General features: G+C 41.8%; 1 protein-coding gene across 8 annotated transcripts in view; it reads right to left on the bottom strand.

The window, feature by feature from the left end:
• PDS5A (PDS5 cohesin associated factor A) overlaps positions 1-14,612 on the bottom strand; it is a 91,760-nt gene that overhangs the window by 35,045 nt on the left and 42,103 nt on the right. For all 8 annotated transcript variants that reach the window (XM_070757077.1, XM_070757081.1, XM_070757079.1 and 5 more), the window contains exons 9-18: positions 13,626-13,741; positions 12,943-13,037; positions 12,120-12,265; positions 10,321-10,472; positions 9,210-9,323; positions 7,893-7,974; positions 4,882-4,930; positions 4,653-4,792; positions 3,516-3,631; positions 2,240-2,345 (exon numbers count right to left, since the gene is read on the bottom strand). In XM_070757077.1, the coding sequence (XP_070613178.1) occupies positions 2,240-2,345; positions 3,516-3,631; positions 4,653-4,792; positions 4,882-4,930; positions 7,893-7,974; positions 9,210-9,323; positions 10,321-10,472; positions 12,120-12,265; positions 12,943-13,037; positions 13,626-13,741 (1,116 nt within the window). The remainder of the gene's footprint in view (positions 1-2,239; positions 2,346-3,515; positions 3,632-4,652; positions 4,793-4,881; positions 4,931-7,892; positions 7,975-9,209; positions 9,324-10,320; positions 10,473-12,119; positions 12,266-12,942; positions 13,038-13,625; positions 13,742-14,612) is intronic.

Below are 14,612 nucleotides of genomic sequence, written 5' to 3'. Positions count from 1 at the left end.
GTTGCTGCAATGGCTGCCCAAGATTTTTCTCATTGATTGCTGAATTTTTTGCCTGAAGGAGAATGGGTATGGCGTCACTGCATTGATTGACATTTGCTCTCTGGAGTAAGGTGATAAGCCTAAGTTTCATCTCCAGTTGAGAAAAGCCTCGCCTTCAATCTCAAAACGGTCAAGAAATTCTCGGGTGGCGCTGACTCTGTCGATTTTGTGCACTTCAGTCAGCATCAGTTATGTATGGTATGTTTGTGTGTATGTTTGGTTTTTATAATAAGGGTTTTTAGTTGTTTTATTAAATTGGATTGTTACATGTTGTTTTTTATCATTTGTTGTTAGCCGCCCCGAGTCTGCGGAGAGGGGCGGCATACAAATCCAATAAATAATAATAATAATAATAATAATAATAATAATAATAATAATAATAATAATATAATCTTGGGGCCCCATCGCAGCAGCGTTCATGCCCTTCGCATTCAGGTAGCGTATTACAGCGCGTACTTCGCACTTGGAGGGAAACAGACTTTTCTCGCTACATTTTAAATTGTTGATTACTTATGATTTGTCTTTTTACATGTTGTGAGCCGCCCCGAGTCTTCGGAGAGGGGCGGCATACAAATCCAAGTAATAAATAATAATAAATAAATAAATCTGTGAAGGGAATTGCTGCACTTCTTTAATTAGTAACACAGTTGTTAAGCGAATCCGTCTTTCCCCACGGACTTTGACTGTCAGAGGATCGCAAATGGGGAACCACGGGACCCTGCAACTGTCGTACATGTGAGTCAGTTGTCACGCATTTGACTATAAATCTCATGGCCATGGGGGATGCTGCAATGCTCATAACATGTGAAAAATTGTCATAAGATGCTTTTTTTGCTAGATAAGCCGTAATTCCTTCTCAGAGAAATTCATTTCCCCCCCTGAACGCCACCACTCTACTAAACAAATAATTCCCTCAACACTGTCAGACTTTCTACTAAAACTGCACTTCTATTCTACTAGTTTTTCTCATCATTCCTTTCACCCATTTCCTCCCATGTTGACTGTATGACTGTAACTTGTTGCGTATATCCTAAGATTTTTATTAATATTGCTTCTTCATTGCTTATTTGACCCCTATGACAATCATTAAGTGTTGTACCACATGATTCTTGACAAATGTACATTTTATTTTATGTACGCTGAGAGCATATGCACCAAGACAAATTCCTTGTGTGTCCAATCATACTTGGCCAATAAAAAATTATATTCTATTCTATTCGAAGTGTAAGGAAAAAACAGTGTAAGTCAATGAAACTGTCTTCTAAAAAAGAGTAGAGTAGAATAAACAGAGTTGGAAGGGACTTTGGAGGTCCTGTAGTCTAACCCTCTGGTTAGGCAGGAAACCCTACACCACTTCAGACAAATGGTTATCCAATATCTTCTTTAAAACTTCCAGTGTTGGAGCATTCGCAACTTCTGGTGGCAAGCAGTTCCACGGATTGTTTTAACAGTCAGAAAATTTCTCCTTAGTTGCTTCTCTCCTTGTTTAGTTTCCACCCATTGCTTCTTGTTCTACCCTCAGTTGCTTTGAAGAGTAGGTTGACACCCTCTTCTTTGCGGCAATCTCTGAGACAGTAGAAGACTGCTATCATGTCTCCCCTGGTCCTTCTTTTCATTAAGCTAACCATGCCCAGTTCCTGCAACTGTTCATCGTACGATTTAGCCTCCAGCCACCTAATCATCTTTGTTGCTCTTCTCTGCACTCTTTCTAAAGTCTGAAATCTTTAGTTTTTCGTTGTAAATGTGATTTTATCTCGACCTTTGCCAATGTTAGTCTGACTAAACAGCTGCATTACTTGTTGAAATGCTTTTGATTTCTAATGTAACCCAATCCTTGCTGGGGGTGGGTGGGTTAAAATGCTTTTTAAAAGTGAGTTTTAAAAGGCAACATGAGAAAATATTATTTTACTGAAAGAGTAGTAGATCCTTGGAACAAACTTCCAGCAGACGTGGTTGGTAAATCCACAGTAACTGAATTTAAACATGCCTGGGATAAACATATATCCATTGTAAGATAAAATACAGGAAATAGTATAAGGGCAGACTAGATGGACCATGAGGTCTTTTTCTGCCGTCAGTCTTCTATGTTTCTATGCTGGCAATAAAAAACTAATTTTGGGCCAAAAATGTTCTGGAATGAATTGAACCCCGATTATTTCATAGGGGATGCTAGACGCAGAGAGTTTTTAACGTGGAGTACCTTGAGAAGTTCAAGTCCCGAACGGATTGCTGTGTCCGGACTTACACCCTCCTCTTCATCGTCGGCTGTCCCTTCTATTGATTTATTCATCAGTTTTACTAATGCACTAAAACAAGACATTTCAAAATACAAATATGCTCAATTACATGAAGAATTACTGCTTGTATGTTTCATACATTCAAATCTATTCCTTTCTTTCGCAACAAATCCATTTACAGTGGTACCTCTACTTACGAATTTAATTTGTTCCGTGGCCAGGTTCTTAAGTAAAAAGGTTTGTAAGAAGAAGCCATTTTTCCAATCAATGTAAAAGCAAATAATGCGTGCGACTGGGGAAGCCACAGGGAGGGTGGAGGCCCTGTTTCCTCCCAGGAGATTCCTAGAGAGGCCCCATGGAGGCTTCTCCCCGCTTTTTTGGCCCTGTTTCCTCCAAGGAGGTTCCTAGAGAGGCCCCACAGAGGTTTCTCCCCACCTTTTCTGGCCCTGTTTCCTCCCAGGAGATTCCTAGAGAGGCCCCACGGAGGCTTCTCCCTGCCTTTCCCAGTTACAGTTTCAGAGGCTCGGGTTTGTAAGTGGAAAATAGTTCTTGAGAAAAGGCAAAAAAATCTTGAACACCCGGTTCTTATCTAGAAAGTAGAGGCGTTAGTAGGTAGAGGTACTACTTAATTCCTTTTTTTAAAAAAACAACTAATCCATCTATTATATTTTTTGGAGTAAAAGACGCGCCTTTTTCTCCCCAAAAGGGTGAAAATGTGGTGCGTCTTATATTTCGAATGTAGTCCCATCCAGCCTCTCAAATGGAGGTTTCAGAGGCTGAAAAAAAACCCAAGAAGCAGAGCTCACAACCCATGAACTTGTTGCTAAAATTCACCTCTGGGAACAACTGATTGACGTGAGTGGCATCAAGTTGGCCACCCTTAAGCCAGTCACATGACCTTTAAGCCACTGCCTGGTCACATGATCATCAAGCCACTCCCACCTGGTCACATGGCCAGCAAGCCACGCCCCACAGTGTGGTAGTAAAAGTTTTTGCAGCCTTTCACTGGCTGTAAGTCACAATGGTCATTATCCTGACTACCCACATTGCAAATAACTGAGCCCAGCGCCCGAAATGCAGTCATGCGACCACAAGGGACGTGGCCGTAACTTCGAGCAGTCACTAAATGAGTATTCATAATTTGAGAACTACCCTTATTCAAAGTAGCCAAAGATTTGTTTGGTCTTTTTAAAAAAAGGTTGTGCCGTGAAAATTGCAACCTATACTGCGTATGCTTACCTGATAGCTTCTGAGTCAATATGCACAGGAGCAATTCTTTCTAAAAGGAATTTCACCATCTCTAGGAAAGGATTGGTTGGTTGCTTCGGATTCGCCAGCTTCCGGGCTATCTCCCTCTGCAAACAGTAAAGGTTTAAAGTCATTGGATAGTAAGAGGAAAGTGCTCACAAACAAGACGCTGAAAAATAAAGAGTTTTTAAAAATCCCACTGCTTTCATAGCGTACCTAGAAAATAAATATTAAGGACAAGAAACTAAAAGGAGATAGCCATTTTTCACACTTAATGACCCTTGCACCACCCCTGTGGTCACGTGATCAAAATTCAGACACTTGGCATCTGACTCACATTTATAATGGTTGCAGTGTCCTGGGGTCATGTGACCACCTTTTGAGACCGTTCTGACAAGCAATGTTTAATGGGGAAGCCAGATTCACTAAACAGCTGTGTCACTAGCTTAAGAGCTGCAGGGATTCACTTAACAATTGTGGGAAGAAAAGTCGTAAAACGAGGCAAAACTCACTGAACCAGTTTCTCGCTTAGTCGCATATATGCTAGGTTCCATTGTGGTCATAGGCCGAGGACCTGTCTCTTGTTTCTCTTGATTCAAAAGACTTCACTGGTTAAGGTTTTTTTGAGTCCAGCAGAGATCAATTACTTCATTTACCGTGACTTATTATCAGGGTAGAAACCTAACTCCTTACAAACTTTTCAGGAATGTTCTAAACTGAAAATGGGATCAGCAGGAAGGAAAGAGGGAGGAGGAGGAAGGAGGGGGAGAGGGAGGAAGGAAGAAAAGACAGGGAGAGAAGGGAGGGAGGGAAGGAAGGAAGAAGGGATGGAAGGAGAGGGAGGGAAGAAGAAAAGAGAAGGAGGGAAGGGAGGGAGAGGAAGGGGAAGAAGGAAGGAGAGAAGGAAGGAAGAGGGAAGGAAGGAGAGAGGGAGAGAACTTACCGCAGGGATGGAGGGAAGGAGAGAGGAAATAAAGAAGGAGAGGGAAGAAGGAAGGGAGGGAGAAAAGAGAGGGAGGAAAGGTAGAAGGAAGGAGGGAATGGAGGGGAATGAAGAGAAGGAAGGAGGGAAGGGAGGGGGAGAGAGGGAAGGAAGGAGGGAGGGAGGGAAGGAAGGAACTTGCTTACCACACAGATATCTGCCTGTTTACAGGAACATGTAGGGCTGATTAGCACTTCCAGTTGAGAACGAAGTTTCTCATCCTCACCAAGGACTTGATTGAACTTTTTCACAAAATCCTGGGCTTTTCCAGGATCCGGAAGATTTTCTACAGAATTATAATGGAAAGGTGTCAATTCGAGTGGGCAGCTTCCAAACAGACACTACTTTTTTTAAATTCTAATCAACAGGCCTTACTTGCTATGGTCATCAGCTTCCCAAACATAGCCGCACTGTTTGCTTCTGACTGAAAGGAGAAATTGAGATGAGAATTCAAGAGGTTTGTCACGTAACCCAGGGGTCCCCAACCCTCCCACCAACAGTACGTGGACTAGCAACAGGGCCACGGCATTCCAAAAACCGGGCCTTGAAAAGCAAGCGAAGCACAATCTGTAGGATGCAAGCAGCACACCATACCTCGCCCCTATGATTGGCAGAAAACCTTTTCTCCAGTTCTAACCCAGCTCTTCAAACGTGACATTTATTAGGAGCACCAGAAGTATTGGCAAAATGTTTATCTTTCGTCACAGGGTAACAAGTCTGTCCGGCAGGGAGATGAATATTTGCCTGCCACATCTATTTATCTCTGCCTTTTATCCCCAGAGCTAGGGTGGCGGCTTCGCTAGCAGCGGGGGCTCTTCCGTCCCAAGGACCGGCCCATAGATTTCCACTGCTCTCCTCTCCTCTGCCTTCTACGTCTCAGGCACAGGACCCAGCTGACCTCTCCTTCCTCATCAGTCACCTCCAGACCTGAGGGCTGTTGACTCTCCATCTGAGGGATGATGGACAGCCCAGGCTCCACCACCCCTCTCTCTCCTAGCTCCGTTCCCTCTTCCCCCTCGGAGCTCTCAGCTTGCCCTGATGCTGACTCTGACTCCCATACTTCCTCCTCCTCCTCTGATGAAGCTGCTGGAGGGGCTGCTGGCCAACAGGCCACAACATCTCCATGGAACTGGTCTCTGGTGCCCAAAAGTTTGGGAGCCACTGATGTAACCCTTCTTTGACTTGTTCATAAATTTATGAACAATTTTCAGCCCAACCCACTTTTAGAATATGGCAATAAATTATTATTATTATTATTATTATTATTATTATTATCATCATCATCATCATCATCATCATCATCATCTCAAAATCTCAAATTCAATTGCAAAAGGCTGCTTTACTAGGATTATTATTATCATCATCAATAATACAACATCGTCAATAATACAACATAGCAAGCGAGATCACCATGCTGGATTTCGTATTTCATCACCAGTCGGGAGCTTCCCAAGCACCTAGGATTGCGTGATGTAGCAGCAAATTATGTGTGCCGATCCTAGTAAAGCGGCCTTTTGCAATTGACAGCTGGAGATTTTAATTTGAGATTTTGATTTTGAGATATGATGATGATGACGACGACGACTTATATGCTACCCTCAAGAGCTAAATGAGTATAGCTGTTGTCAAATGGCTTGTAAAAGCCAGATTGGAATGTTTTAAAAAGATCGCTTTCTTCTCCATGGTTCCTCCATGATTTACATATATGGAGGAAGTCCTCTACTCACAACAGTTCAATTAGTGACATTCAAAATCACAATAGAACTTTTTTAAAGCGACTTACAAGTTTTTCACTCTTATGACCATTGTGGCCACCCCTTGGCACTGTACCCTGTAAGGGGCGGGGCTGCGTGCCCCAAAACACCCCCCCGCACACCCTTTTCCAAGGTCGTGCAAGGAGCCGCGGCCGCCCCTGCCCCCCCCAGCACCTCTGGCCCCCTTGTGCCCCGGTCTTCTCGCCGCTGTCCCACGCCCGCCCGTCCGATCCGCCTCTCTTTCTCCTCCTCCACTTCCCGCCTTGGGGTGCGGCTCCTCCCGCAGCGGCGGTGGCGGCTTCTCGTCCTCCTCATCTGGCCGCTAGCCGCTCCGAGCAATTTGGGAACGCCCGCCCCGCCCCTCCCTTCGCTGAGAGCACTTTCGACCCCGGCCTATCAGCGAGGGGGCTGCAGGAGAAGTGGGGTGGGCGTTCTTCTCACAGCGGAGGCCGGCGAAGGTGATTTGCAATGCCGGGCGCGCGTGCGTGCCTGCTTCACATCCCTCTGCCAGCCCGCCCGACACATTCAAAATTAAAAAAAAAACCTTCGCCAGCCTCCGCAGAGAAGAAAGGAACAGAGAGAAAGAGAGAACAAGAAAGAGAGAGAAAGAGAAAGAGCAACAGACAGAGCGAGATAGAAAGTGAGAAAGAGAGAGAAAGAGAGAGAGAGATAGCAAGAGAGAACAAGAGAAAGTGCGAGAGAGAAAGCAAGAGAGAGAGAGAGAAAGAAAACAAGAGAAAAAGTGCGAGAGAGAAAGAGAACAAGAGAGAGAGAAAGAGAGAGCAACAGACAGAAAGGAGAGAGGGAGAGTATTACTATAATACTATGATAAATATTTAAGAAATGAAGATTTTAAAGCATGGATTTATTAATAGTCGTGTTTTTGGTTTTGCTGATTGTTTCGGTTTTAATAGTAATAGATTTTGGTTTTGTTTTATTATTTTCTTTTAATAAAAAAGAAGGGATTTTTTTCTTATTTATTTATTTGTTTGTTTGCTTGTTTATACTTCTATGCCGCCCAGTCCGAAGGGGACTGCCGCTCAGACACTATACTTTTCCGTCCACCCCGAAAAAAACTTAGAGGGAACATTGCCCCTTGGTCATGTGATTGAAATTATAAAACATGGCTACTGACTTACATTTAAGGGATCATGGAATCCCCTTTTGCAAGCCAAATCAATGGAGGAAGCTTAAGATTCACTTAACAACCGGGTTACTAACTTAACAACTGCAAGGATTCATTTAACGACGATGGCAGGAAAAGTCATAAAATGGGGCAAAATTCACTTTAACAAATAGTTCACATAGCAAGAGAAATTTTCAGGCTCAATTGTGGTTGTAAGTCGAGGACTACCTTAGTTATATAGAGAATTGGTTTGCCCTTGTAAGAAAAGACATAATCAAGATAACCCCCATATCATTCCTCATGCCGTAGATTTTCCCATATTTTATATCTCATTATAAAGCTCTTAACAGGCAATTGTTTTGAGAAACAGTAATGTTCCAAGAACAAATTCAGAGTTATTTAACCCAGCAATTTTAAGAGACAGGGAATGTTAATGTTCTAAAATCCAGCAATATTAAAAAAGCAAAACATGCAAAGTAGAACAATTATATTATTTTGAAACCTACGGTGGGTGTTTTATGCAAATCTAGCAATTCCCGCATATGACTCCTAAGCATGTTCTGGCACTTCCACATTTCATTCAGTGCCCTGGACAGAAAGACATGAAAAATATATTAAAACATTTTATTTTTGGGGGGGGGGGGGGGGGAATGTGATTTCATACATAGCATATGGCATTCCATGACCTCCTTCACTCAGCAGCTTTTACAAAATTAGATAGCTCTTCTACTCTCAGTATAGTCATGTTTTTAATGCACATACTGTATTTGAGTCCCATATCCCTATGCTTTCTTACTTTATTTTAATTCAGGCACTCCTACACCCACGTGCAACAAATATTCCTGTATTCCTATTGCAAAATACAATTTTTAAAGCAGTGCTGCCTTGATCTGAATTCTACTGAATAGCCAATGTAGCTACCTTGTTTCTCCCAAAATAAGACATTCCCTGATAATAAGCCCAATTGTGCTTTTGAGTGCATGACAATAAGGCCAAGCGCTTATCTCAGGGTTAAAAAAATATAAGTCAGAGTCTTATTTTCGGAGAAACATGGTCTCTCTCTCTCTCATATCTCTCTCTCTCTCTACCTACCTATTTTATCATCATATCTAACGTGTTTCCCCCAAAATAAGACATGCCCTGATAATAAGCCCAATCGGATTTTTGAGCACATGGCAATAAATCTGAGTGCTTATCTCAGGGTTAAAAAAAATATATAAGACAGAGTCTTATTTTTGGGAGAACATGGTATAAAGTATCTCTCTGTCTCTGTCTGTCTAATTATCTATGGGGTTTTTTAGGCTTTTACATATTTCTGTTTTACCACTGTTGTATTTTTTTAATTGCTTTTACTACTTATTATTACTGTTAGCTGCCCTGAGTCCTATTGGAGTGGGCAGCATATTAATTATTTAATTATTTAACTAAGTAACTAAGTAACTAACTAACTAAACTAAACTAACTAACTAACTAACTAACTAACTAACCAACTAACATCTCTCTCTCATATCTACTGTATCTATATCTACTCTGTTTTCCCCAAAATAAGACTTCCCTGATAATAAGCCCAATCCGGCTTCTGAGTGCATGACAATAAGGCCAAGCACTTATTTCAGGGTTCAAAAAAATATAAGACAGGGTCCTATTTTCAGGGAAACTTGGTAGTGACTTCAATGCACTGGCCATCACACCAGAGAAGAAACTCTGCTCAGTTTATAAGACACATAATGTAAAATGCCTGCACACGAAATACATGTATTTAAAATTACCGGTGAAACCGATTTTTAACACATAGCAGTTGTCCCAGTTAAAGCCATACTCACTTAACAGCATTTGGATCTAAGCTAGCGTATAAATAATATAAGCACTTCATCCTCTCTTCGGTTTCCAAATTATGAGGAACAAGATACTGAGCAAAGATTTTCTCCACCAGCAATCTGCAAAGGAACATACGAAGGCATTGTTTTAATCTTCTCATAGTTTAATAACTTAAGGGTTTTTTTAAAAGGGGGGGGGCGCTGTCCTACACATGTACATAGGGCAGAGCAAGGTCTGAGAAGCAAAGAGGCCAAAAGGAGGCAATCCATTCCTGTGATTGATATGAGAAGGTGAGATATTTGAACATGCATCTGCCAGATATCAGTGGCCATCCCTGTAGCTGGTCTCAAATAAAGAAAGGATGGAGGGAAGGAAGGGTCAGACTGCTTTGTGATTTTATTCTGGGGAAAGAGCAGAGCCATTTGAGTGATGTGGTGGCCTATAGGTAGAGCTCTCCCCTCACAAGCAGGAGGCTGTGACTTCTATCCTAGGTAGAGGCAGATATTTCTCTCTCAGGGCACAATGACACAAGACAGCGGGATAAAAAAATATTTAGTCAGCCACCAATTGTGCAAGTTCTCCCACTTAAAAAGACGAGAGAGGCCTGTAATTGACATCATAGGTAGACCTCAACTATGAGAGAACAAAATGAGAACAACAAATCCAGAAAAATCACATTGTCTGGTCTGGAAAGAATTTATTTGCAAATTATGGTGGAAAATAAGTATTTGGTCACCTACAAACAAGCAAGATTTCTGTGTCTCTCACAGACCTGCAACATCTTCTTTAAGAGGCTCCTCTGTCCTCCACTCATTACCTGTAGTAACGGCACCTGTTTGAACTTGTTATCAGTCTAAAAGACATATGTCCACAACCTCATCTTTATAAGTGGGAGAACTTGCACAATTGGTGTGTGACTAAATACTCCCCCCACCACCACCACCACTGTATCTCTTGAAGAAAACTTCGCATTGGCAACAGGGAGGGCACCTGGGCAGTAAAACAGGGCAATTGGCCAGTAAAACACTATGCTAGCTTTGTTGTTGCTCAGATTCCATCCCGCAAGGGATTGTGGGGTTGTTACAAGAGGATGAAAGAGCAGATCCATTCACTTACTTATCATCAATGCTATTCTGATAATATATGTGCAAAAGTTTATCCTTGATCCAGCTGACTTTCTCTGCGGCATCCTTTCCAGCTTCAGCATGGAGACAGTATTTCTTGTACAGCTGAGCAAGTCCCATCATTGCTTCTTTTCTTACCCGCCACTTTAAAAAAGGAACAAAGACAAAACAAAATACACAAGTCCAGGGAGGTGATGTTACCAACAGCTTCGGCTTAAAAATTAACGACCAGGACACCCTCAGAAAAGCTGTAGCTTTATGTTAAAGCAGGGATGAAATTTCTCCCGGTTCGCTCAGGCTTGTGGGTTGTTGAAGAGCCGGTTGCGAAAGGCACGCGAGTCTCCGCCCCATCTGCCCGGACGCCGCCATTCGAGTTTTTTTTACCCTCTGCCCATGCGCAAAGTGTTCTGTGAATGTCCACTGGATAAAAGAACCCAATTGTCAGCGTCCAGGCACGTGGGCAGAGCCTCATGCTCCCTTTGCGACCGGCTCTCCAACGACCCACAAGAACGAGCGAACCGGGAATATTTCATCCCAGTGTCAAAGGCGTTATAAAACCATACATGTTTGAGATAGTACCAAAGATGCTTTTTCAAGGCAACTGAAGAGGACTTTCTTGGTTGCAACGCCTTGGTCTCTTCAGCCTTGAAAGATGATAAGAGATAACTTGATCAAACTGTATAAAATCATGCACAGGAAAGAAAAGGTGGATAGAGAAGAATTATTTTCTCCATCACACAATACTAGGACGAGGGGGCACTTCCTAAAGCTCATAGGTAAGCAAGTGAGGACAAATAAAGGGAAATATTTCTTCACCCGGAGGGTCCTTGGTTTATGGAATTCACTTCCAGAAGAGGTTGTGACAGCTGTCAGCCTGGATAGCTTCAAGGTAGAATTAGACAGATTCATGGAGGTCAAGTGGTGGTTACTGAACCGGATGTCCAAGTGCCGCTTCTGTGTTGGTTGAGGCAGGTAGGATTCCCTTGGGTACCACTTGTTGGGGGTCAAGGGAAAGGGAGGGTTTTGCCTTCTCTTTCTGCTCAAGATCCCCATGGACAATTGGTGGGTCACTGTGTGTCACAGAATGCTGGACTCGATGGGCTTTGGCCCGATTCAGCAGGGCTCTTCTTAGGTCCTTATGTTGGTTTTGCTTTGAAGACGTTTCGCTCCTCAGAAGCTTCTTCCAGAGTTTCTTGGATGACAAGCAAAACGTCTCCAAAGTAAAACCAAGGAAGTCCAGCTGCCTCTTAAAAAAGCATCTTTGGGAATTACCTGGGCGACTGAGTAACTCCGCAGGCAATTGAGATTATAAAAATTTCTGAATCAGCACAGCTTGTAACTAGATTAGATTTAGATTTATTGGATTTATATGCCGCCCCTCTCCGCAAACCCGGGGCGGCTCACAACAATAATAAAAAACAGTACATAATAACAAATCCAATGCCCACCAATCTAATTACAATTTAAAATTAATAAATTCATAAAACTACCCCAAAAAGCTTTTGGGAAACTACTTTTTATTTTGAAAACACACACTGCTGCAACACACACGGAAATGATCTCACGCACACGAAACAAGACTCAGGGAAAAAGAAATGTCGGTTTTGCATTGGTCAACATAAAACATATCAAGTTTGTTATTCAGACGAAAGGGGGCGCTGGCAATTGAGCTATCCTTTCAATGACTGCCATTCATTTTTAACACAACAGCATGACATTTCTTTCCATCCAGGCCCTAGGGAGCATCTAGGGCCCCTAATGTGGAAATTCTACGATGCCAAGTGATTTTACCCGCTTATCCAGTGTCCTTTCTCTGACAAAGCCAAGGAGCTGGTCATTGACTAAAGAAAGATCTCTTTTGCCCGCAGTTATGATTGTGACAATGACGTCGTGGCGGATGGCTTCTTCTGGATCATGGGATCTGACTTTTAAGTATTCTATTTCAAAAAGAAAAACAAAGAAAAAGTATGTAACTTCTACTGAAAAAAAATATTTATTTATTTATAAAATAAATTTTATTTCAAATACAGTGATACCTCATCTTACAAACGCCTCATCATACAAACTTTTCGAGATACAAACCCAAGGTTTAAGATTTTTTTGCCTCTTCTTACAAACTATTTTCACCTTACAAACCCACCGCCGCCGCTGGGATGCTCCACCTCCGGACTCCCGTTGCCAGCGAAGCACCTGTTTTTGCGCTGCTGGGATTCCCCTGAGGCTCCCCTCCGTGGGAAACCCCACCTCTGGACTTCCATTGCCAGCGAAGCGCTTGTTTTTGCGATGCTGGGATTCCCCTGCAGCATGGAGGGGAACCTCAGGGGTATAACTTGTTGCTTGTATCCTTAAGATTTTTATCAATATTGATTGTTTCCTGATTGCTTATTTGACCCCTATGACAATCATTAAGTGTTGTACCTCATGACTCTTGACAAATCTATATTTTCTTTTATGGACACTGAGAGCATCTGTACCAAGACAAATTCCTTGTATGTCCAATCACACTTGGCCAATAAAATAATTCCACTCTATTCTATTATCAAACCAGTGCTGTATCTCCACATTATGTCTTTGAATCTAATATCCTCAACTCTTCTGAATTAAGATATCTTACCAGTGAGGTCTTTTGCTAAATCTGGGTGGTTCATTAAGCAATGACTTGCAAATTTCACACTTTCTAATCTCACAGGAACATGAATATCATTGAATCTAAAAAGAGAGGAATATATAAATCCAAAATTATATTTGGCTTCAGTGACGAATAAAATAAACTAATATGCTTTTATGCAAATATACTTTCAGAATGCTACATACAGCAAATCTATAACCCAACATACTGAGCATCCCACACAATAAAGCAAATTCAATAAACAGAACAAAAAAAATAAGTATTTTCAGTTTAAAACACAGGAAAGACAGGAAAATTAAAATGGATAACTTCCAAAATCCAAGCTCGATTTCTTAAAACAAAGCAAAAAAGTAATGACTGTATTCAGCTAATCAAACATGTATTCATTGTGCAGTACATGCATATTATTTCAAGGAACGATAACAGCATAATGTATTAAACTAAGGGAGAAAATCTATTTGGCTAAAACATGGAAATTATAGATGGCATTTAAATTTACAAATATGCCATTTACTGTAATACAATAAATTTACACGTAGTATTCACTTCGTTACAAATTTTATATAGGGTTTTTAAAAACAAGTAAAAGTTTTTTTAAAAGGTATTACAGAGGGGTGAGGGGATAGTTAAAATCAACCCAACCAAATATATATAGGTTCATTTCTCACCGGCCAAGAAAACACTGCCAAAGTGGACGATTATGTGTCGCAAGATCTGAATCTTTGGAACCAAATAACTTGGCTAAAAGCTTTACGACAGCTAAGCGTTCTTCTCCGTCGTTGCTCTGTCAGTTAAGAAGAAGAAAAAAGCTAAATGTATGGATATAACGTTTAAGCCAGTCAGAATATCTGCTGTCATTCCACAAAGTGAGTTAAATCAAAGTAATGTAAATTGTGCACTCTATCCTTCTATTTATCTATCTATTTATCTATCTATTTATCTATCTATTTATCTATCTATTTATCTATCTATTTATCTATCTATCTATCTATCTATCCATCCATCCATCCATCCACCCACCCACCCACCCACCATCCATTTTATTTTTAATTTATTATTTTTTTATTTATCAGATTTGTATGCCGCCCCTCTCCGCAGACTCAGGGCGGCTCACAGCAATAATGATACAATGTAACAAATCTAATATTTAATTAATTTATAAAACCCCAATTTAGAAACCAATCATACATACTAGCATACCATACATAAATTGTATAAGCCTAGGGGGAGGGAAAATGTCAATTCCCCCATGCCTGACGACAGAGGTGGGTTTTAAGGAGCTTACGAAAGGCTAGGAGGGTGGGGGCAACTCTGATATCGGGGGGGAGTTGGTTCCAAAGGGTCGGGGCCGCCACAGAGAAGGCTCTTCCCCTGGGTCCCGCCAAACGACATTGTTTAGTTGGCGGGACCCGGAGAAGGCCAACTCTGTGGGACCTAACTGGTCGCTGGGATTCGTGCGGCAGAAGGTGGTCTTGTATTGTTCTTGTAGGCCGCCCAACTCCCAGAGGACTCTGGGTAGCTTCTTGAAATCCTTTCCCAGGTTCAATTGACTTATGATGACAATTGAGCCCCAAACCTCGGTTGCTAGGTGAGATAGTTGTTAAACATTACATGCAATACTGCATTCTAACCACTCCACCACCACAGCTCCTGAT

Source organism: Erythrolamprus reginae, chromosome 7 (genome assembly GCF_031021105.1).
Source record: "Erythrolamprus reginae isolate rEryReg1 chromosome 7, rEryReg1.hap1, whole genome shotgun sequence".
Lineage (NCBI taxonomy): Eukaryota > Metazoa > Chordata > Lepidosauria > Squamata > Dipsadidae > Erythrolamprus > Erythrolamprus reginae.
Note: the sequence above shows the minus strand (reverse complement) of the source record. Positions and strands in the feature narration are given on the sequence as shown.